The 23461-nt window shown below is 31.3% G+C and overlaps 3 protein-coding genes across 4 annotated transcripts in view; 1 reads left to right on the top strand and 2 right to left on the bottom strand.

Moving 5' to 3' along the window:
• Nucleotides 1-16034, bottom strand: part of LOC148308206 (neuronal synaptobrevin-like) — a 28180-nt gene extending 12146 nt beyond the window's left edge. Inside the window, exon 1 of the mRNA XM_088262150.1 lies at nucleotides 15643-16034. Within this exon, the coding sequence (XP_088118276.1) occupies nucleotides 15643-15644 (2 nt within the window). The 5' untranslated portion in view covers nucleotides 15645-16034. The remainder of the gene's footprint in view (nucleotides 1-15642) is intronic.
• Nucleotides 16035-17937: 1903 nt separating this feature from the next.
• Nucleotides 17938-20712, bottom strand: LOC148308205 (steroid receptor RNA activator 1). Its single transcript, XM_088262089.1, has 3 exons — nucleotides 20496-20712; nucleotides 19567-20181; nucleotides 17938-18701 (listed from the first exon to the last, which is right to left on the bottom strand). Exons 1-3 carry the CDS (start codon nucleotides 20533-20535, stop codon nucleotides 18544-18546), a joined length of 813 nt encoding a protein of 270 aa, XP_088118215.1. The 5' UTR covers nucleotides 20536-20712; the 3' UTR covers nucleotides 17938-18543.
• Nucleotides 20713-21293: 581 nt separating this feature from the next.
• Nucleotides 21294-23461, top strand: part of LOC148308204 (C2 domain-containing protein 5) — a 32341-nt gene continuing 30173 nt past the window's right edge. The window contains exons 1-2 of one of the 2 annotated variants that reach the window (XM_088262102.1): nucleotides 21294-21999; nucleotides 22974-23148. In XM_088262102.1, the coding sequence (XP_088118228.1) occupies nucleotides 21820-21999; nucleotides 22974-23148 (355 nt within the window). In that variant the 5' untranslated portion in view covers nucleotides 21294-21819. The remainder of the gene's footprint in view (nucleotides 22000-22973; nucleotides 23149-23461) is intronic. The other variant, XM_088262101.1, reaches the window with a different exon arrangement.

Genomic DNA, 23461 nt, shown 5'->3' with positions numbered 1-23461 from the left:
AGGTTTTTTCTCCATTTTAAAAATATTTAGAAAATTGAAAAAAATTATTAAACAATACTTTTTCTTCAAAATGCAAAAACAATACTTTCTGCCCTATAGCGGGTAAATATTAAGTTAAAAATATGCCTCTTTTGCTGGGATATAGTAAATTTTCTGGGCATTCTGAAAACATGCACAACTGAAAAATGACGATTTTTGATTTATGAGTTCTTGAAAGGAGTGAGCGATGTGTTAAAATGTTTTCTTAAAAATTATCCATTTTAAATTTAGTGGACGTTCTAAGATCGAAAAAACCATAATAGGTTTTAACATAAAATCATTTAAAATTTTTCATCAAAAATGAAATTGAAATCGAAACGCGCCTGCACCTACTTTTTTGGTTTTTTTTCAACAATCTCTACTTTTGCAATTTTAGTGTTTTGATTTTTATATCCAAAATTTTGAAATAATTTAATTTCTTGGCAATTCAAACAAAGCAAAACGAAATTTGTGAGAATTTCTAATTTTTTACTAATGTTTTTTTATAACAAAAATAGGTTTCCTTTTTTTATAATCCAAGGCAATTTTTCATATTATTAAAAACGATGAAAAATATATTTAAAACATTCAATATACGTTTGACAAAAATACGATGTTTTTACCTACTGTGAGGAAACAATGTAAATTTTAAACTTAATTTCTTATAAAATCAATTGATCAATAGCACCATAAATCAATAAATTAAATGAAGAAATTTTTAATTATTCCCAAGGATGACAAATAAAAGCAACATTATTACCTTTTTTGAGATTGATTAAAGTACTTCCGAGTTACCCAATCCTATTACAGACGTATTAAAACAGACAATTTCATCAGGAGCCCTGAAATATATCTCGTAATAATTTCTCTAGAGATTTCTCTCCCTATCATATCCTGTTTCCTCATTATTGGAGTCCTTACCACCCTAAGCTACTATATACGTAAGAGTTATACATATCGCTCACTCCTTTCAAGAACGTCATAAATCAAAAATCGTCAATTTTCACTTGTGCATGTTTTCGGAATGTTCAGAAAATGTACTATATCCCAGCAAAAGAGGCATATTTTTAACTTAATATTTACCTGCTACAGGGCAGAAAATGTTGTTTTTGCATTTTGAAGAAAATGTATTGTTTAATAATTTTTATAAATAAATTAAATATTTTTCAAATGTAGAAAAAACCTTCAGGTTTTACCTAAAAAGATCTGTTGCACAGTAAAAAGTTCAATAAGTGGCTTGATATTTATTTTTAATACATTGTGTTATATTTTTAAACTTTAAAATCGTTCTCCTGAAAAATCAAGAATTTTGATTTATGACGTTCTTGAAAGGAGTGGGCGATATGTCTCTGTATATTATACATATGGTGCAAACATTTATAAAATATCTTTATAAAATACATGCCTCTAAGTAAAAAAGTGGTTCTAAAAGTATGTACCATATAACGTAGTTGTACAGAAAGTAACCAAGTAACAAAACGTAAAATGTTCAGGAGGGCCATTTAAGTCACTTTTGCTTAGCAAGAAAATAAAAGCAGTTAGTTATTTTCAACAAGTCAATATATTATACTTCCAAGTTAAAAATCGTTTGAATTTTTTTTCAGGGCAATATTAAGCTAGTAAGATACCAAATAGTCAATGCTCACGTTTTTGTATAAAATGCACTTGGTCACTTTCTCCTTTATTACTACGATATGCCATATACGGTGTCGTAGGTGAGAAATTTTATGGTGTCGAATTTTAGTGTGTCGTAGGTGAGAAAAGGTTGCAGAGGACTGATATATGGGATTGTGTATACATTATTTATTGGACCCCTGACTACCCTTAAGTCACCTGATACTTACGAATTAAACATATCGCTCACTCCTTTCAACAACGTCATACATAAAAAATGTCAATTTTCAGTTGTGCATGTTTTTGGGAATGCCCAGAAAATGTACTATATCCCAGCAAAAGAGGCATATTTTAAACTTAATATTTATCTGCTACAGGGCAGAAAATGTTTTTGCGTTTTGAAAAAAATGTATTAAGTATATATTTTTTTTTTTTTTATAACAAAAAAAAATTTCAAATGAAGTAAAAACCTTTCAGGTTTTACCTAAAATGATTTGCTGCACAGTAAAAAGTTCAATTAGTGGCTAGATATTTATTTTTAATACGTTTCATTATATTTCCAAACTTTAAAAACGATCTCCTAAAAAATCTTTTTTTTATATATGACGTTGTTGAAAGGAGTGAGTGATATGTCTCTTTATAATAATATATAGTACGAACAGTGATGTGGACAGTGTTTCACAATATTTTGAGTGTGTCCAAATCACAATTTTCTGGGTTTGTCACATTTCATAAAAGTCTATGCCAATGAAAATAAAAATAGAATGATGAAGGAACATAATAACAAATTGCTGCTTTTGCAATTGAAGTTACACGAGAGTATTCGTTTTAAGTTGAACTTGAAAATCTTAATTTTTTACAAAGGAGAAAAATATTGAGCAGTTATATTTTTTCGTCAATTTCTATTCATTAAAATCTATTGTTACACATTTGTATCTCGATGCATTCAACATCATTATCGAACAGTATGATACGTTGTTTGACCGATTTAAAAAAAACAATGGTTTTTACCAAGAAGTTTAATTAAAATTTTTCTCAATTCGCTCACTTCTTTCAAGAACGTCATAAATCAAAAATCGACAATTTTCAGTTGTGCATATTTTCGGAATGCCCAGAAAATGTACTATATACCAACAAAAGAGGAATATTTTTAACTTAATATGTTCCCGCTACAGGGCAGAAAGTGTTGTTTTTGCATTTTGAAGAAAAGGTATCGTTTAATTATTTTTTTAAATATACTAAATATTTTTCAAATGGAGAAAAAACCTTCAGGCTTCACCTAAAAAGATCTGTTGCACAGTAAAAAGTTCAATAAGTGGCTTGATATTTATTTTTAATACATTGTTTTATATTTTTAAACTTAAAAAACGTTCTCCTGAAAAATTAAGTTTTTTGATTAATGACGTTCTTGAAAGGAGTGAGCGAATTCCTCTCTGTTTTTGAAACCTTTGAAGATTCCTAGATAATGCCTTTTCGTGCATTCTTATATGCATACATATTACATCGTGGGAGTCAAGAAAACTGTATAATTACTCAGCAGTGTTGGAACAAAATGTCATCGGTATAAATTTGACGTAAATGTCAAAAGACGTTTATATACAGAAACCCACACAAGTGCTGGAGTAATTGGAAACAAAACGCCCACTTCGTGCGTTCGATACATTTTTTTATTCGATTTTTTTCTCTGAGACGAACCAAGCGAAATTTCTTATGTCTTATTCAAATCTTACTTGGTAAATACCAGATATTGCCACCAAATTATTACCGAACAGTGAGTATTTACCGGGTAAAAGTTTTTTAATGAACAAAATATATTACATCTCCCCTTGAGGGAGAATAGTACTGCGCACATCGGATTGTGAAAAATAACCCAAATAATTATTTCTTCATTATTTAAGATATTTTGAATTTTATTCAAAATTTCAATTTTCAATTTCAATTTTTCAATTTAATAAAAAAAAATTAATACATACATAACAAACAATATATTCAAGGCGTATACATTAAAAGTAAGCAAGAAGACTCAAAGATGTAGAATATAATTGGTGCATTCTCAGTGTTGTTATGTGAATGTTCTGTTTATGTGCAGAATAAAAAACAAATAAATGAATAAATGTAAAAACTTTTTTATATGGAGGGGGGTAGGGGTAGTACCTACAGGGCGAACCGGTTCTTAAAAATATTGAATCCCATCACTGCATTTTAGTGCTTCTTCTTTATTAGAAGAAGCACTAGACGCTATATAGCGTCAAAATCTGAACTCTCACTATTCGAAACTCTCCCCAAAAGAAGAGATTGAAGCATTCAAAATGCGGTGTTATAGGTACTTTAAAACGAAACCTAGAACACTTTTACTACATATTGTATGCGGTGAGAGAAATACAAAATAATACGAAAAAGATAAATCGAATGTAATCGAAGCAAAGTAAGAAGACGTATATCCTGGTTCAAAAACTTGGGAGTGGTTCCACAGTACCACTAAATCGCTGTTTAGTGCAAAATAAAATAAAAATTGAGTGTTGATTTCTAATATTTAGCGTAGAACTATAAATAATAATACATTGTAAATAATAATAGAAGAAAAAATCTCACTCGTTGTTGATAAGTCTAAGAGTACCCATTTTTTATAGATTCAATTTTTTATTGTCTTTTTCCACATGAAAAAGTTCGCTAAAAAGATTTGAAACAAGGCGCAGTTGTTCGTAGAGAGAATCGATGAATTATTACCAATTCCACATTCGAGTGCTTTATTTATAGACAATCCTCTCAAACTTTTTCTACCCTCTTCCATTTTCATTCGTATTACTCATTCCTTATAACGTATTCCCATCGATAGACCGAATCACCTTCACGAAAAAGTATCTGTGAATGACACAGTAAGGGACATTTTTTGTAGTACGTTTTTTTTGCATTTATGGATTAAGTAGACTCTACTTGGTCCAAAAATGCAAAAAAAAACGTACTACAAAAAAATGTCCCTTACTGTGTTTTAAATTTGGACAGCCGTGATGAAGCACACGTTTATATAAATAACAAACAGTATAAGGTATAATTTTGGACGAATATTTATCAGTTTAAGTGGCGGTATACCTAGCGAGAAGGTACAAATAAATAGTTCGCTTATCTTTGTCCAGGGACACAGTCTACGCGGAGAATATCTGGAACAGGGGTACGGAACCTTTTCACTTCTAAAGGCCAAATTCATTTATCTGATTCAACAACAAAGGGCCTCAAAGTTTTGTAAAAAAAAAGTCAATTCATCGTCTATTTTTCGAGTTTTGCGGACACAAACATACAAACGCTGACTTTTTTATTAGTAAAACTATGTTTTTTTTTAATGTCACAAGTCAAAATGCCATAACAAAGCTTATAAGAAGTATATATATATATATATATATATATATATATATATATATATATATATATATATATATATATATATATATATATATATATATATATATAAATTTTTTGTAAAAAAAAAGTCAATTCATCGTCTATTTTTCGAGTTTTGCGGACACAAACATACAAACGCTGACTTTTTTATTTGTAAAACAGTCAAAATGCCAAAATGCAAAAAGCTTATAAGAAGTATATATATATATATATATATATATATATATATATATATATATATATATATATATATATATATATATATATATATATATATTTATATATATATATATATATATATATATATATATATATATATATATATATATATATATATATATATATATATATATATATATATATATATATATATATATATATATATATATATATATATATATATATAAATATATATAAATATATATATTTATATATATATATATATATATATATATATATATATATATATATATATATATATATATATATATATATATATATATATATGTATATATATATATATATATATATATATACATATATATATATATATATATATATATATATATAAATATATATATATATATATATATATATATATATATATATATATATATATATATATATATACATATATATATATATATATATATATATATATATAAATATATATATATATATATATATATATATATATATATATATATATATATATATATATATATATATATATATATATATATATTATATATATATATATATATATATATATATATATATATATATATATATATATATATACATATATACATTTCCAAATTTTGTGAAGTTTTTTACTACAGAAGAAATAAAGAAACACTGGTATTATATACTTACCATATATAATTTCCAGCTGGTTATAATTTGAATAATGTAATTTCAGATGTTTTGCAGCAAGGAGCTTCACAGTTTGATCAACAAGCTGGAAAACTTAAGAGTAAATTCCCCGCAGGGGTAGGCAGAGAGTATTGAACGCCACACCACTCTGTCTTTGCAAACATTCTTCGTCTCTTCCACGTTCATGCCTCTCCTCATACATACCCGCCGATTATTCCGACTCCTGATCTGACCGCTTTCAAGTATTTGACATAATTGATTATGCCGAGTTTTCCTCGGTCTTCCTCTCTACATTACCAACCACATTCACCTTATTAAATTTGATTTACTATTGTTTCTTCACTCATTCGATTCACAAATCCAAACCATCTCAAGACACCTTTCTTAATTTTATCGATAATGTATATCTCACTCAGCCTTGCATTCTTTCCTTACATCACCATTCGAACATCTAGCATTTATCTATCAGAACGTAATACATAATTCTTAATGCTTAGGTTAATGGAATTAAAGACATGAAAATCATGGATACGGATACGGATCCAGAAACTACAAATTTCAACGGCCTATTATTTTATCGAACTTTTATCCTTCGCTTTTCTCCCCTACAAAAGCTCTAATAGCCGTGCATGGAAAAGCAACATTCCGATGGCTGAATAATTTTACTAGAGAAATCTAGGTCGTTGAGTTTGCGATCGTATCACGTAAACGTACTTCTCCTTTAACGTTCTCAGACGTTATGTAACTTTCCGATTTACGGTTGATCGCTTTTATGGAAACAAAGATGCCGTTTTTTTTCACTGAGTTGCGAAGGAAAAGCTTAAAAAAAAACTAAACATATTTAATGGTACAACTATAGTATAAATTGGTTGATGGCCCACCAAATACAAGCCAAGAAAGTTAAAAAAATTATTGAATCATATTGTTCATACTAAAATTTAAAAGGAATTTTTTCCAAGCTCGATAGTTATAAAAAAAAATACGTAATATCGCATTTCAAATAAATGGCAATCACATACCAATTACAAAAAAATATTTATTCAATTTTAATTATGATACGCACAGTCCCAAAGTATTTGCTTGAAATGTTGAATGATTCTAGGTATTATATTTCAAGTGAGTACTTCAACAGATTTTTAAGGGTATTGGCAGAAGATAATTCGAAGTATTTGTAAATTTAATTAATACTAATTATATCAGACACTGGATTATTTGCCAACGGAAAATATTTTAAAAAAATGCTGTTGACTAGATTTCGAGAAGTCTATAAAGCTGTTCTTTAAAGCAATGGCAGTGGGGCTTTCTATTGAGAATATAACCAAGAGGGGACAGTGATACCAAAGATGTTCAGAGGCTGAAATTGCTGACAGTGTATTTCACTTAAAAAATGGTAGTTCATATTTAAAATAGGTCTGCTTCAAATTTGTACTGAAAAGTTTCATAACAAACATGTGAAATTGCGTCCAACTAATCGTTTTGGGTTCTCTTCGAAACTCCATTGAAAACAGTTGCTTTCGGAAGATGTTTCTTCACAGACGAATCAATTGCAACAAAAAATCTATGAAATACATTCGATCTTCTGCTTCGTTATGTCGTAAATCGACCTTTTTCGCAATATTTTAATTTCCACTTATTCTTAAATTGCCATATATTTTTGAATTACTCGAGATAGCAGTGTTAACTTGTCACAATTATAAATGTGGGTGGGTGGGTGTACTGTCCGTATTGGTAGCGTTAACGTTGCACATTACTTTTATTAAAATTCATAATGCATCCCAGAATATATTACGCAATATGACAGATATTGGTAAATTGAATTGTGCGATGACAAGTCGCGCATTGCACATCGCTTATTCGTTTCAAGAACGTCATAAATCAAAAACTTGATTTTTCAGGAGAACGTTTTAAAAGTTTAAAAATATAATACAATGTATTATCAAACAACTTATTGAACTTTTTACTGTGCAACAGATCTTTTTAGGTAAAACTTGAAGGTTTTTTCTGCATTTAAAAACTATTTAGTATATTTAAAAAAAATAATTAAACAATACCTTTTCTTCAAAATGCAAAAACAACATTTTCTGCCCTGTAGCGGGTAAGTATTAAGTTAAAAATATGCCGCTTTTGCTGGGATGTAGTACATTTTCTGGGCATTCCGAAAACAAGCACAACTGAAATTTGTCGATTTTTGATTTATGACGTTCTTGAAAGGAGTGAGCGATATGTACATTCTAAGAAACAGCTTTTGAGGGACAGAACAAAGCACTTGAATCATAAGAGGAAGTCGTTATATAAACTACGCACGTGTTACGAAAGGAAAGGTCAAATAATATTATACAAAAATAATGTATTGTCTATCGCCGTCTTTTCGGGGTAAATATAATACATAAAGCAAAATGGTCTCGGTAAACATTTTTTCTAGGTCAAAATAGATTACCATTTGAGTCAGTTGTCTGCTTATTCAAGCAGGAATATAATGAGTATGTTTGTGAACATCCATGTATTCAGTAAGATGTAAGAATGAAGAGGGACAAATGAGTAAAAATCTACATTTTCGGGAATAAAAAGCCGTCTAGGAAGAAATATATTTTCGACAAAACTGAAAAAAAACTCAGTATACGGATACGGAATACAATCCCGCCAATTTTCAAATCGTAAACGAGAATCCCAGCTGGTTTTACCACGTCAGAGACAGCTGAATTAAAGTAAGTATAGTCTGCATTTCCGCCTCCGTAGTGTAATGGTCAGCACGCTCGGCTACCGTTCTGGAGGACCCGGGTTCGATTCCCAAGGGGGGTAAAATAAATATAAAATAAGTGATTTTTTCACTGTAATATTTATTTAATATTACCATGGACTGGTACCTGAAGCGGAGGGCTGATCACCCTTCCTTCATGTGTAAAACGATCAAGATAACACTGCGTTTATATGACACAGTGCCCTATGCACCATTGGGGTGCGGATAAGGGTTTTATTATATTATTATTATTATAGTCTGCATTTTCATTATTTCAATATCAAATTAAATTTTTTAACTTAAAATCATTGGAATGAAAAATACACAATGCCGGTCTTCGTCTCCTTGGCGCCTCCTATGATTTTTTTGACTAGTAATATCTAAAAAAATATTTTTGTAATAAGACTTTTTTTAGTAATTTAAGCGTCGAGATAGCTAACTGTAGAATGGGTCAGTGAACAATTCATTTTATTTAGACACCGTGCTTATAAAGTTACATGTACAATGTGTTAGGTACATACTTGTTTTTGTGAAGTAATCAATGGTCCATACTTATGTTGTTTTTCGACTATCCATAACATTTAATCGATGTTTATGTCAGTAATAACACATTTTATGGTGTAACACACTTGTGGACAAAACTGCCTTCCCGTAGTCTTTTTTAAAATTACTTTTTTCATAAAAAATAAATTCTATTAATTAAATCGAAGTTTTTCATTTCGAGGCTTATAGTTTTATTTTGTTCAGCTAATATAATGATTATAATATTATTTCATTACTTGATTCTGTAATCAGTATATGGTAGTATCCATCCATTTTTATTTTACGTTTTACTTGGTAAATACCACTTTTTCTTAGAATCTATTGTGACACGTGTTTCGATGCATTCCGCATCATACGGTGTTTGAAAATGATGCGGAATGCATCGAAATACGTGTCACAATAAATTTTTAAAAATAGTGGTAGATATTTACCAAGTTATACTTAAATTAAAAATGATAATTATGTACATTTTACACGCCTACCGTTTTGGAATAATGAAGGGTATACTAATAGAAGGATTACAAAGCTAAAATAAATAATGCACTGTAAATAGAGATAATACTGTAACAGCTTCTGAATGGCTAGAACACTGAAAAATGAAAAGCCATTAAAAAGAAGATTCTGAACCATTGAAAATATTTGGGCTATTGATGGTGTTTTGCGTACTTTTTTATATTTTGGATTATTATTAAAAACCGATTTTAAATATGTTATATTGAAGTAAAAGAAAAGTGCATTGTCGATAAAGATCTTTTACAAATAAAATGTGGATAAAACCGATAAAAAAGGATGAAAACTCCGATACATATCCTATTATTTTGAGTCCCTTGTTATATTTAAATAAATGAACGTTTTACAATCGACTACGTTGCGTTAAAGATACATTTTATATAAAATAAACGAGGTTTAAAATTTATATGTAAAATTTATATGAAACAAACCCAATATTCAGTATATTAAAATACGGAATAATGGCCTGAAAATAACTTACGAGTATCATAATTCTTCAGGAACCGACAGACTTCAAGGTCCTGAAATTACTTTCAAGAAATATTACCTAAAGCGCGTGCACTTAACCCCTGAAAATCCTGAAAAATATATGACCGTCTCAAACCAGCTGACGTTAGTTTTACGATGCGTAATACTGTATTTATTTTATACATCAACGGTGGCATATTGTAACCGAAACATCAAATATTTTATAGCAGTATGTAGGTACAACAGATTTGGCAAATGGTATCCACTCCAGACATAAATATTAAATGCGTCGTAAAATATCAGGGATATTAAATTCTCTATTCAGATTTACACTATGCCAAGTCTAAAAGAGCTTTAATCACGGATACGGCCTTACTTTCTCGAGGCCATTCACAAAGGAATTTCAGACCTATAATACTGTCGGAAAGGAAGTGGAATTATACCCTCCATGGTGAAATGGAAATTTAAATTGCTTGTGAAATTTAATGGAAAAAAATAGAAGACATTTTACCGACATTCAAGGGATATTTCCATCCTATTCTGACTCAATCTCGTATCTGCAAATGAGATTTACAGAAGAATGTGTACGTTGGTAGTCACATGACAGTTTTATATTTCACCTAAAGGTGTCCTAACAGAGATGAACCATCAATTATTTTTATACGAACGGAAGAAGTTGGCACTGGCCGTCTTTATGTTGTACATATTTTATACGTTCATCATTCTACCCATTATTAACCATTCATTTTCAAAAATCGTATGTATGCCGTGTTGTAAGATTACCATTCGCATGTTTTTTTTAAATTGTTATTTTTATTTATTTATTTTTATTAATCTTTATTTTTTATTTGAGTTAATAACAGCGACATACTTATGTAAAATTACTATCCGTATGTTTTTGTTTAATATTTTAATTTTTAATTTTTTTTTATTTGAGTACAGCAACATATGTAAAACAAAACATTAAAAGATATACTACATTAAACAAGCCAATTATAGTTAACCACAGAAACATAAAGATTAGTACAAAATATTTAGTGTAGATCTAGCAAATGAACACGTATTTATGAGAGAAAATGTGCTGTGGGAAGTGTGTAAGAAGATGTGTGTGTGTGTGTGTGTGTGTGTGTGTGTGTGTGTGTGTGTGTGTGTGTGTGTGTGTGTGTGTGTGTGTGTGTGTGTGTGTGTGTGTGTGTTGCTGTTGATTGTTATTGTAGGGACATACATACAAAGCTTCTCTAAGCATAGTTTGATGATTGGAAATTAACAGTTTTTAAATAAAAATGGTCTTAAAGTTATTTTTTTTTGTAAAATATATTTTATTTATTGTCTCGGCATTCACTTTGTAACACATGATAGAATGGTAAAAGGAAAACGCTTGGTTTATATCAAGACCCGAAGATAGAAGCTTAGCTTTTTAAACAAATCGTTAAAATAAAATAATCATAACTCAAGTGGTAAAAAATAAGTTTTTTTCTTTTATAATTTATATTTTGTCCTCAAAATTCTCAATAAATGAAAACAAAACTTAAATAAACTTAAATTAACACAAAAAATTAACTTAAATTAAGTAAAAAATTGAAAGGCGTTAACTTTAAAAAAAACTTATGAATCGAATGTAGTTGGAAATAGAAGCAGAGGAAGACCAAGGAAAACTGGTGTGGAGTTTTTTCTCTCTGCCTACCCCTGCGGAGAAGCGGCGTGATGGTTAGCTACTTAGTTAAATAACAATATGTACGTTGACACTATTGCCTTAATACAGGCGTAAAAAAGCGTAAGAAATATTCATTTGCTTTTTATTCATTTTTTTATCTAGATTAACAATCCATATTATTATATTTTCAAGCACTGATAAAGCTGTATTATATGCTGAAAGCTTTCAAATTGATAGGAAAATAAAAATATATTAGATGAAAGTGCGCGATAACTCGGCTGTCCAAACTTAAAACACAGTAAGGGACATTTTTTTTGTAGTACGTTTTTTTGCATTTTTGGACTTAGAGTAGAATCTACTTAGTCCAAAAATGCAAAAAAAAACCTACAAAAAAAAGTGCCTTACTGTGTTTTGAGTTTGGACAGCCGAACTGTTAATCTATACTTTTAAAGCTGTCATGAAGTATTCATGATATTATTGAATGTTATAGCAATACGTTAAATAGCTTAGACCGGTTGAAAATTGAAGTTACTTGAGATAAGAGACACACCATAAGGGCATCAAAAAGCAGTATATCCACCATGTTGCATTTTTTTTATATGAAGTTCCTTTTAACGAAGCCCTGTTCGAAGTGGGTATCGCGTTTGCTCTATATCAATAAAAAACAACAACACGTTGACCATTCAGAGAGCTGTTTGGATTTTTTTGAGCGCAATAAAAAGTATTTTATGCGGTATCTGACAATGGGAAATACACGGATCTATCATAACTCTCCAGTCAAATTTATAGATAGCTGAGTGATTAAAAACGCTCGTAAGATTCTGGACTTTTATGACGTTTAGTAAAATTCAATGCCTCCGTAGTGTAATCAGCATACTCGGCTACCGTATTGGAGGTCCCGGGTTCGATTCCCTGGGTTTAAATAAATATGACTGATTTTTCACTATTACCCTGGACTATCTTTATTCAATATTACCCTGGACTGGTGCCTCAAGCGGAGGGCAGATCACCTTTCCTTCAAGTTTTAACGATCAAGATAACACCACGTTTATATGATGCAGTGCCCTATGCACCATCGGGTGCGGATAAGGGTTTGAAGGAGAAGAAAATGTAACAGTAATTTTGACGCGACTGATTGCAATACCTACTGATTGCTATTGAATTCATCATAAATATTTAGTATTAACGTCACATTAAAGCAGATTTATTATACTATTATAAGTAGGAAACCGCTAGGAGTTGAGAAATTTGTATTTAACCCTTCCAAGGGATAAAATAATTAGCATATTTTGTAACATTCCCTTGGATGTTAAAAGATAACGCTTATACTTGAATAAACAGGGTGAATAAATCTACAATGAAAGTAGACCGTTATGTAAATGGAGACTTTAAAAAATATTAATACCCCTTGGTTTAAGACGGTGGTTCTGAACCTTTTTGAAGTCAGGGAGCACTTTATATTATAAGAAAAATTCACGGTACACCAAAACTTCAGATCCAAAAAATATACAAAGAAAACTTTTATTTTAAACAAAACTGATTATTTTATTACAACAAGTAAAAAATTACATCTACTACTACTACTACTACCATCACGCCGTTTCCCCGCAGGGGTAGGCAGAAAGGATGGAGAACGCCACACTCTTCTGTCCTGACATACACTCTTCGCCTCCTTCACATCCATACATCTAGTCATACATGCCCTCCAATTACGCAGACTTTTAACACCATCAGATTTTGGGTTCTGATTGATCTGATCGTGCCAAGTCTTTTTTGGCCGTTCTCGATCTGTTTTCCCGCTCAAATTCACCACATATATTTTCTTAGTCATTCATCGCTACCCATTTGCTCCACATATCCATACAACCTTAAAGAACTCTTCCTAAGCTGTTCATATAATTATACCTTGTTCAGCCTTACATTCCTTTCTTACACTAAAATTACATTAAATTTAAAAAAATACATGAATACTCCAATGAAACATTTTGCGGCGAAAATTATTTAATGTGACACCTGAGCTTGTCGGTTTTTACGAATTTCAGCGATATTAGGTTTAATATTTGATATAGCTACTCTCATTTCTTCATTCGAATTGCTAAGCCAAGGTTCACAAATCCCTTCCATGAAACTACCATTGATAGAGCACCGTCAAATTTTCAATTTTTCCAAGTATATTTAATTTCGCGGACCATTTGCAACAAGCTCGCGGAGCACCGGTTAAGAACCACTGGCTTAAGATATTATACTGCCAGCAAAACGATAGTCATACATAAATAAAATTCGATGAAAAACTTGTTATTGTTGGGTATTATTGTAATGATATTTCGTCCGCCACCGTAGTACGCTCGGCTACCGTACTGGAGGTCCCAGGTTCGATAGCTAGAGGGGGGGATCAAATAAACAAAAGAGTTTTTTCAGTCTAATATTTATTCAATATAACTCTGATAATATTAACGGATAATATAACTTTAGTTAGTTACCCTAACCTAACCTAACCTAACTAACTAACTAACCATCACGCCGCTTCCCCGCAGAGGTAGGCAGAGAGAATAGAACGCCACACCACTCTGTCATTGCAAACATTCTTCGTCTCTTCCACGTTCATGCATCTCCTAACCTGACCACATTCAAGTATTTGGCATACCTGATCGTGCCATGTTTTTCTCGGTCTTCCTCGGCTCCTTTTTCCAATTACATTCGCCTCATAATTTTTTTTAAAGGATAATATTATGTTAAATTAAATTGTAATTCATTTAATATAATATATTCTAAATTATATTTCATGTCTGACTTTATTCGTTATTTATACGCAGTGTCATAAGTTTTAATTAAAATTTAAATATTTTAAGTAAAAAATATTACGGGACATTATGTTTTCAAATTTAAAAATTTCAATGTGATAAAAACATAGATAACCGTTGCGTTTTGCGGTTAGAATAGTTACGATAAGCTCATTAGATAAAACCCTTCATAAGTCATTAAGAAGGTCCAGGTTTGAGTCCTGAGCATATAATTTTGAGTGTGTCCAAATTTTTGTTCACAAATTCCGGAGTTGATCCACTTAGGAGTTATTTACACCTAGATTTATATTGATATCAGACCGAAGAGTGAAAAATTGGGATAGAATTATTTGTGGTTGCCAATCGTAGATCGAATGAGCACACAACGTAGCTTAGTTGGGTAGACGCTCGACTGCGAAACTGGCGTCGCGGGTTCGATTCCCGCCAGTTGAGAAATGAATTCAAGAAATAAATAATTGGTCTCCGTGTTTGTAATGTATTTTTTTTTTTACCTTCCTTACTATCTTACCTGCAAAGAACCCTGTAAAATAGAGGTTTTGTGTGTTGTATAAAGATAGTATAAAGCAATCACTTAAACCAGCCAATAACGTATCGGAAAGTCTCTAAATAGCTAGACATCAATATTCTTGTCTCAACATACTTCTTAATTGTATAGATATCAATAAAATTGATACTTGTATTTCAAACAGCGATATTTGTTTTGTTGTAATATTTTTTTATCTCTTAATTAATTAAATGTACCACATTTTCGTTAATACCCACCCACTTACTTATCACTCAACCGGTAACGTATTGAAAATCAATAAATATAATAGTTTTCATTTGATAGAAATAATAAAAAGAACTATAAAAAAGAGTATGTATATTTTTAATACGTTGGCACTTTGTGCTTGTAGGGCGTATAGTTTACACTTTATACAAGACATCACAGAAGAATAAAAATAACATGTAAATAAACGACAAAACGATAAAATTGTTGACGTAGAATTACTCGATGTCGTTATAAAATAAAAATATGTACTTACATTATTCGATGAACAAGATGAAGTCCGGAAAATTACACAGTAACAAGTATTATTGTTTTTATTTTATTTTCACGATTGCGCGGGCAAGACTGCACGGAAGGCGACTGACATCAATCTACTTTATTAATGAATACCATGGAAACCGATGGAAATTGCCGCTAGAGGTCCGCCTAGTGATTTTCCTACTCGACAAAACCTAGCGATCAGGCTCGCAAATGCTCTTGTGTCAATTTCGGACGAGGATAATTAAATATTATTATTAATTTGAGAATTTCTAACAAGATTAAAGCGCGATGACATTCCGTGCAACGGACGAATTCGTCGTCGAACAGAAAATGGGGTGATCTAGTTTACTCTCGCTACGATAGGGCGGTCGCGGGCTTTGAATGTGTGTATGTAACTCTACACGCTACGCGGACGCGTATTGGTGGATTGGAGGAAGGCGGGCGCATGCGCAGTGCCTTCCTTCCAAAGTGGGGTAAACGGACAAAAATCAATTCGCGGATGAAAGGTTCGTGACGTATCCTCGACTTGTATTTATTGATAGGCTTATGGTCCGCGTGCCACGGAGGCAATACTAGCTCATACCTGTTGGCGTTATGTCACTCAGTTGTGCAAACAAAAAACGAAACGCCACACTATGTACTTTACTTTGCATTCAATGCACACTGAATCATCCAAAATCAACATTTATACATTACAACAACATTACTTTTATTATGCACACTTATAATTATTATACACAAATTATAACTATTATAATTATTATATACACACACACAATATATATTCATCTTCTTCTTCAATCCCTTATCCGCACCCGATGGTGCATAGGGCACTTTTTTTAAAGATGGGAATTGCATTTATTATTTACCTTGCTTATTAAGTACAAGGTTTATAGATCATTTAGTGGATTTTTGTTTCTTCTAGCTAATTAAATATGTTTTATTTGAATCTGTGTTGGGAACAGGAGGGATAATCTAGTGTGGGCCGAACAGGAACTTCTCGGCATTTGCTCATTGCTGGGAGGAAACCACGTAAAACTCCTAAATGATATATGCAGTTTATATGATGCAGTGCATAGGGCACTGCATCATATAAACGGCAAGTGTTATCTTGACGGTTAACACATGAAGGAAAGATGATCAGCCCTCCGCTTCAGGTGCCTTTGGGTACCTCAGTATCAATTATTTCAAATACTTAAAGTGGTCAGGTCAGGAGTCGGAATAATCAGCAGGTATATTATAAGGAGATGAATGAATGTGGAAGAGGCGAAGTTGTTTGCAAATGACAGATTGGTGTGGAGTCGTATTCTCTCTCTCTGCGTACCCCTTGTTATTTTGGCTTATTTTCATACACAAGCCACATAGATTTACTTGGACATAGTATTGAATTGAGGTACATATTTGTGTATGTCATAAGTATATCTTTTCTTTTAAAATTAATGAATACATATATACATTCACATACACATATTTTGGGATGTATGTATCTCTACAAGATATATATAAAGTATGTTAAAAATTATTTAATAATTAAAATGTAACTTTGTTTTAAAATCACTATAAATATTTTATTATAACTTAATTATAATGTCTACCCGTTTCGAAGCTAACCGCTTCTTTATCAAGACTGATTAATACTCTTGTCTAATCTTGATAAAGACGCGGGTAGCTTCGAAACCAGGAGACATTATAATTAAGTTATAATAAAATAATTATAGTGATTTTAAAACAAAGGAAAATCACAAAGTTAGTGCTTCAAATGTAAATTATATTAAAAATTATTGGTTGATTTCATAAATATCTACACCATAAATTGGTAAAATTCTTTAATAAATATATAAATGATCAACTGTTTTCACAATATCCTCAAGCATTATTACGTAAAACTAAGATTACTTATAAATTCTATGCATGGTAAAATAGATAATAGAGGGCAGATGGTATATATGCCGACCTTTAAAAGGCGTTTGATTGTGATATTTGCCATTAAATCCTCATAAATAATAATTCTGCATTGTGAGTAATTTTAAGAAAAACACTCATGTTCTCACAAAGCATGTGTAGATTTCTATCTTCTGAGACCAGTCCGCATAGTAATATCATATCTCCCCACCTTTGTACTTTACCAAGTGACTGTCAATGTAAGATGAATCAAATTTACAAGCTTAACTTTTAAAATACTTCCCCGAGAAGACTTAAAGGGCAAGCTTAAAATCTTTATTATAAAATTTTGCTTGAAAATAATACAAGACAATTTTGGTTCCAAATAGTTTTGAATGAAAAAAAACAATTTGGTTAAAATTATTTATTTAACTTCTTGTACATAAAATGTACATCGATAGGCTTATTACTAAAAATCGGTATCTTCCAACCAACCGAAATAATAGAGAAATGTATAGAATTTCATTAATTGATTCGGCAGTCACTTTGTGGTAAAATCTAAAAATATGAAACAGCTACTACCCTCTCTTCAACCTTCAACGTCCCAAGGACCCAACTCTAAAATTTAGAATTAGCTTCACATATGGTGTTTGAAAATGATGCGGAATGCATCGAAACACGTGTCACAGTAGATTTTAAGAAACAGTGGTATTTTCTAAGTAAAATAATTATTAAAAATGTATAGAAACCTGTCTATTTAGGATTTACACAATAGCCACAAATGTATAAGAAAAATAATATGTGTACCAATGTACTCTTTTTTTATCACTTATAAAATAATATTGTAATCTATACATATCTTTAATTTGGTAGGTTTTTAAATAAAATGCATCAGTAAAAAATATTAAATAAAAGTCAAATATTAATTAAAAAATTCAATAAAGCACCATTTTAAGATTGTATAAGAGGACTTACAATGTAAACAAAATATACATTTATTACGATTAATATTCTTTTAGTCTTCTTGGTCAATGCTGAGAAGATCATTCTTAGCAGTACAGTGTAAAATTAACTGTTTTATCCCAACCATCCATGAACTCACGCTGCCAATATGATCCACCATTAAAGATTTGTGAATTTCATCTGCCATTTTAGTATCTGCATTTTCTAGGGCTGAAATAAATAATTTTCAATTGATTCACTAATATTGTTGTGTAAATATAAGGTACATAAAATAAATGTAATATAAGCAAATACTTTAAGATGTGAAACTGCAAAAAAACACAGCAGACAACTTTGTAAACATTAGCCTGACATCTATGGATAAAAATATTAACCGATTAGAGCTAGTTTTGCTTCCAATACTTCATTGTCATGTCAATATGTATTCTCCACTTTTGTGGAGATAGATATTTTTATATCTAATAAATATTTTTATTCTTCTTCTTCTCCGTCTCAATCCTCATTGCTGAGGGTTGTGACCCTTGCAGAAGCAATGACTCTTCTCCAGTTATCCCTTGACTGCGCTGCACGTAGCGCTCCAACCACTGAGGTGCCTGCTGCTGCCTTAATTTGATCGGTCCATCGTGTGGGGGATCTTCCTCTCCCTCTCTTTCCCTCCAGGCTACCGATCACAACTAGTCGTTCCAGGCTATCCTCGTTGCCACGCGCAACGTGTCCAAAGAACTGGAGAATCCGTCGGGTACAGATATTGGCCAGAGACAAGCCATCCAAGCGTAGTTCCTGGCGAATGGACTCATTGGTGCGTCTAGCTGTCCAAATATTTTTATATCTAATCTAATTTAGCAAAAATGTGAAGCCAAATCTCTTTGAAGCAAGCTACGGTCTATTTCTATCATTAGCATATATGCCAATTTCAAGTCTGCCTGGTTGGCAGCACTGAGCAAACTTTTCAAGCTGTCATTTTTATATGAAAAAGTATTTGTGTATAGATTGGTTCAAAATCTCAATATAACAACTGATTTGTAAACGAAATTTACTATAGTAATCAAATAAAATAAAATAATTAAAATATTACCTTTTGATAAATTCAACATCGAGATTTGAATACTATTTGCAAGTTTTCCATTCAGCCACATAGTCTTCATGACATCTATGCGTCTTTTGATATCCGTAATTTTGCTTCCCAGTTCTGAATTGTCTTCTAATAATTTGTGTAAAATTCTGATCACTTCATCAACATTACAAGAATCAGGAAGAGATGACGCTTCCACATTGTCTGTATTACAATCTGTATCTGAGCTGCCAGTATTTACTGGAAATAATGAAGTGTCAGATGTTGGAGTTGCCATATAAGAAGGTAATAAAGGTGGGCCTTGATTAGTCATAGTAGTGGAGTTTATTAAAGGTGGTCCGTGATTGGTCATACCAGTTGAAGGTAATAATGGTGGCCCTTGATAAGTCATAGTAGTTGAGGGTATTAAAGGCGGCCCTTGATTGCACATAGCAGTTGGAGGCAAATATGGTGTTCCCTGGTTATTAATAGCAGTTGTAGGATTGGCGTTTCCGGTGTTTATGCCATGTAAAGGAAATGCCACTCTTTTGTTAAGGGCTAATCTCGGCTTTGAACCAGGGGCAGGTTGGGCAGTATAAGAGAAAGTGGGGGGATCGTTCCACCCTGGATCGTGCTTTACTAGAACCAAAAATATAAACATTACTTAAATATACTTTGATGAAAACAATATACAGTAATTACAATTATTATTATTATATACTATGATGCTGTCGATGTGGACATATGGGGAGCAGTAAGAATATTTCCATACAAAAGGGTGAATATGTGGCATAGCCAAAACAACCATAAAAACGAAGATGTTTTAATAAGAGAGGCAAGCATGGGCTCCGCAGTAGACATTTTCTTCATTTTGGAAATATTTTGACAGCTTCCTAATTGCCCCATTAAAAGTATACAGTAGTAGTCGATAAAAAAAAAAAAAGTGAAAGTACCTTCAGTTTTCTTCTGAACACATTCGTTAGATAAATTCATATTCAGTATTTTTTATTTATATAAGAAGTAATAGTGATAGATAAATTACAAATGTATCGTCTAAGTATCTGCAGGCGACAACGTAACAAAATTGTTCCGAAACATGCTATAAAACCGAAAACCCTTGATGTGAAAGTGTCATTCTGACATTTGACAGAAATAGCAGTTTGACACATCAGTGTTGCTACTAGGTTATTTAAAGTGCTAAAAATACAAATATTACAAATTTTGACTAAATTTGTTTAGTTTTTCAAATAAAATATTTTGCCGTTTAGTACTTAATACTACGGGAAATTGAGGAAAACTGTATTTATTAGTACTGGTAAATATTTTACATTCTGATTAAAAAGTGAAGTATTTTCTTTTTGAGTATGTGGATACTGAGTATACATGTATACTGATACTGAGTATAGTTGATGTTTGATATTTATTTATTTGAGAAATAATAAAAAAAATATGTGTATTTTTATTGTGTGCACAAATATTTTAATTTCATACTATTTCTCTAAGCCTAAGCGGCTCATTATTAGAAATAGGTATCAAATTGTGGTAGATTGGGTTCGAACTGAGAAACTCTGACCGTGACACTGACCACGGGACTATAACCCGATACCCGATTTCACTGCACTTAGGATAACGTTTCTTATTTATCTTTTATAAATAAACCCTTTTTTATGTGAAAATGTTTAGCCATAGAAAGGTAAGTAGGTATTTAAAAAATATATATGTTCACCTGACAACTGGCAGCATTTTTCTCTAATCACGAATAGTGAATATTTTTGATCTGTCCACTGTCGGTCGTCTGATTGTTTTTCTAGTTTTTAGTTGAAATAATAGTGTATTATTTAAAGTAATTTCGTGTGAATTGACATAAATTACATCGTGAGTTTTAAAAATGACAATTCGGTATTATTATTTTTTGCATTTTGACAATATTTCATTCAGTGACTTGCTTTATGTGTTCTGAAATAATAATATAAACACATGTTCTTCTCAAAGTTATTTTTGTATTCATCTGGGTTTTATAATGCTTTTGCCAATAATCTGTTCAGTGCTGTTTCAGTTACCGTGTTGTATAAAACTCGTTAAAATGCGTCGCAATAGTTGAAATGTGCTGACAATTGTCATAAATTTATGCAATTTTATTTGTGTCCTTAATAATTGGTAAATAAAAAATGACAACGTTTCGTTAGTTGCCCGGGGGAAAGTAAATTGAATATTTTTCAATATGTAAAAGTTTTTGTTTCGGTTTAATTTTTTTTTGTGTTATAATAAGTTTTTAAAATGCCTGGAAAAGTTAAGGTAAAAGTGTTAGCAGGCCGTAATCTGCCTGTTATGGACAAAGGTAGTGATACTACAGATGCTTATGTAGAGATAAAGCTAGGAAATGTCACCCATAAGACTGATATTTGTCGGAAGTCTCTCAATCCACAGTGGAATTCATCTGAATGGTACAGATTTGAAGTAAGTAATTTGAATTTTTCTTTCCAATACGTAAGATTTTTCCAAACTTCATTGCTAGCGCATCTATCAAAACACAAAATTCCCTAGGACAGAGTCTGTTTACTAATTCAACCCACTTTTGTTTTTCTTTGCCAGCTCCATATATTAGGGTTGATACAACAACTGTGTTGTTATAAGACTTACAAATATATTTATTATGGATTAAACTGTATTTTTATATTGCCCGCCTCCATAGTGTAATGGTCAGCACGCTTGGCTACCATAATGGAGGTCCCCGGTTCGATTCTCAAGGGGGGGATCTAATAAATAAAATAAATTTTTTCGCTCTAATATTTATTAAATATTACCCTGGACTGGTATCGGAAGTGGGGGACTGATGTGTTAATGATCAAGATAACACCGCGTTTATATGATGCAGTGCCCTATGCACCATTGGAGTGCGGATAAGGGTTTGAATGAATGAATGAATGAAAAAATATACTGTTTCCTTTAAACACTATTATGTATTAATTTTAAATCAAACACAGATTTTTTGAGTCTACTAAGTTGTATTTTATTAACAATAACACATAAGAAATTATATTGTGACAATTCGTTTGATAATGCCCTAACAAGGCGAAACAATTGTCACCATATAATTTTTTATGTGTTTTTGTTAATAAAATACAACTTAGTAGACTCAAAAAATCTGTGTTTGATTTAAAATCAATACATAAATTAAAATAGAGTTCTACAAATTGAACGCCAAATCAATAAATAACTCTATTATGACTTAATACGTTCCGCTAGTATGCTCTCGATACATTATTTTTGACATACTTAATAATGATTCTTGTTGTCTTGATTGTTGGGAAACATACTAATTCTTGATGTCTTTAATACATTTTTTTTTCTGTATGACATGAATTATTGAATACTTGAAGAATGTCGGTTCATAACAATATGTGATGATATTTGTATCTTTTGCTTATTAGATTGATGATGCAGAGCTTCAAGATGAACCCCTGCAACTTCGACTCATGGATCACGACACATATTCAGCGAATGATGCAATTGGGAAAGTTTACATCTCTCTCAATCCGCTGTTACTTCCAGAGGCCCAACAACACCCTCCAAATGCAGTACCATCTATCACCCACTCTGGAAAAGGTTAAAATTTGTATTTTTTTCCAAAAGTTTATTCAATTAAAGGCGGAGACTGACCGGAGCATTTCGAATGAATGTTACGTTATGACGTTACGGCATTGCTGACTGACCGCGATCAGTGCTCGCTAATGGCCTTGTGCTCAGTGTTGCCATATGTCACACCAAAAAATCTGAAAATCTGAATCAATAACCCAAAATCTGTATGAATCTTTGCAACATTGCATTCGTACTGTAGTTAAAATGTTAAACGACGAAGACATGATTCTCGGATCTGTGATTTTAATAAATTACTGCTTACTCCAAATGAAGAAAAAAA

The sequence above is a fragment of the Brachycentrus maculatus genome, unplaced genomic scaffold (genome assembly GCF_059751285.1).
Source record: "Brachycentrus maculatus isolate JH-2025_06_01 unplaced genomic scaffold, ASM5975128v1 h1tg000173l, whole genome shotgun sequence".
NCBI classification, from domain to species: domain Eukaryota; kingdom Metazoa; phylum Arthropoda; class Insecta; order Trichoptera; family Brachycentridae; genus Brachycentrus; species Brachycentrus maculatus.
The sequence above is the reverse complement of the archived record's forward strand: the minus strand, read 5'-3'. Positions and strand labels throughout refer to the sequence as shown.

Excerpts from the sequence above, each read along its gene's own strand:
- LOC148308205 (XM_088262089.1), bottom strand. The coding sequence starts at position 20,535 with ATGAATTTATCTAACGAATGTGTTCAGAAGAAAACTGAAG. Across the intron at positions 20,182-20,495 it reads TGTTCAGAAGAAAACTGAAG|TAAAGCACGATCCAGGGTGG; the intron begins GTACTTTCACTT and ends TTTTGGTTCTAG. Across the intron at positions 18,702-19,566 it reads GATGTTGAATTTATCAAAAG|CCCTAGAAAATGCAGATACT; the intron begins GTAATATTTTAA and ends TATTTATTTCAG.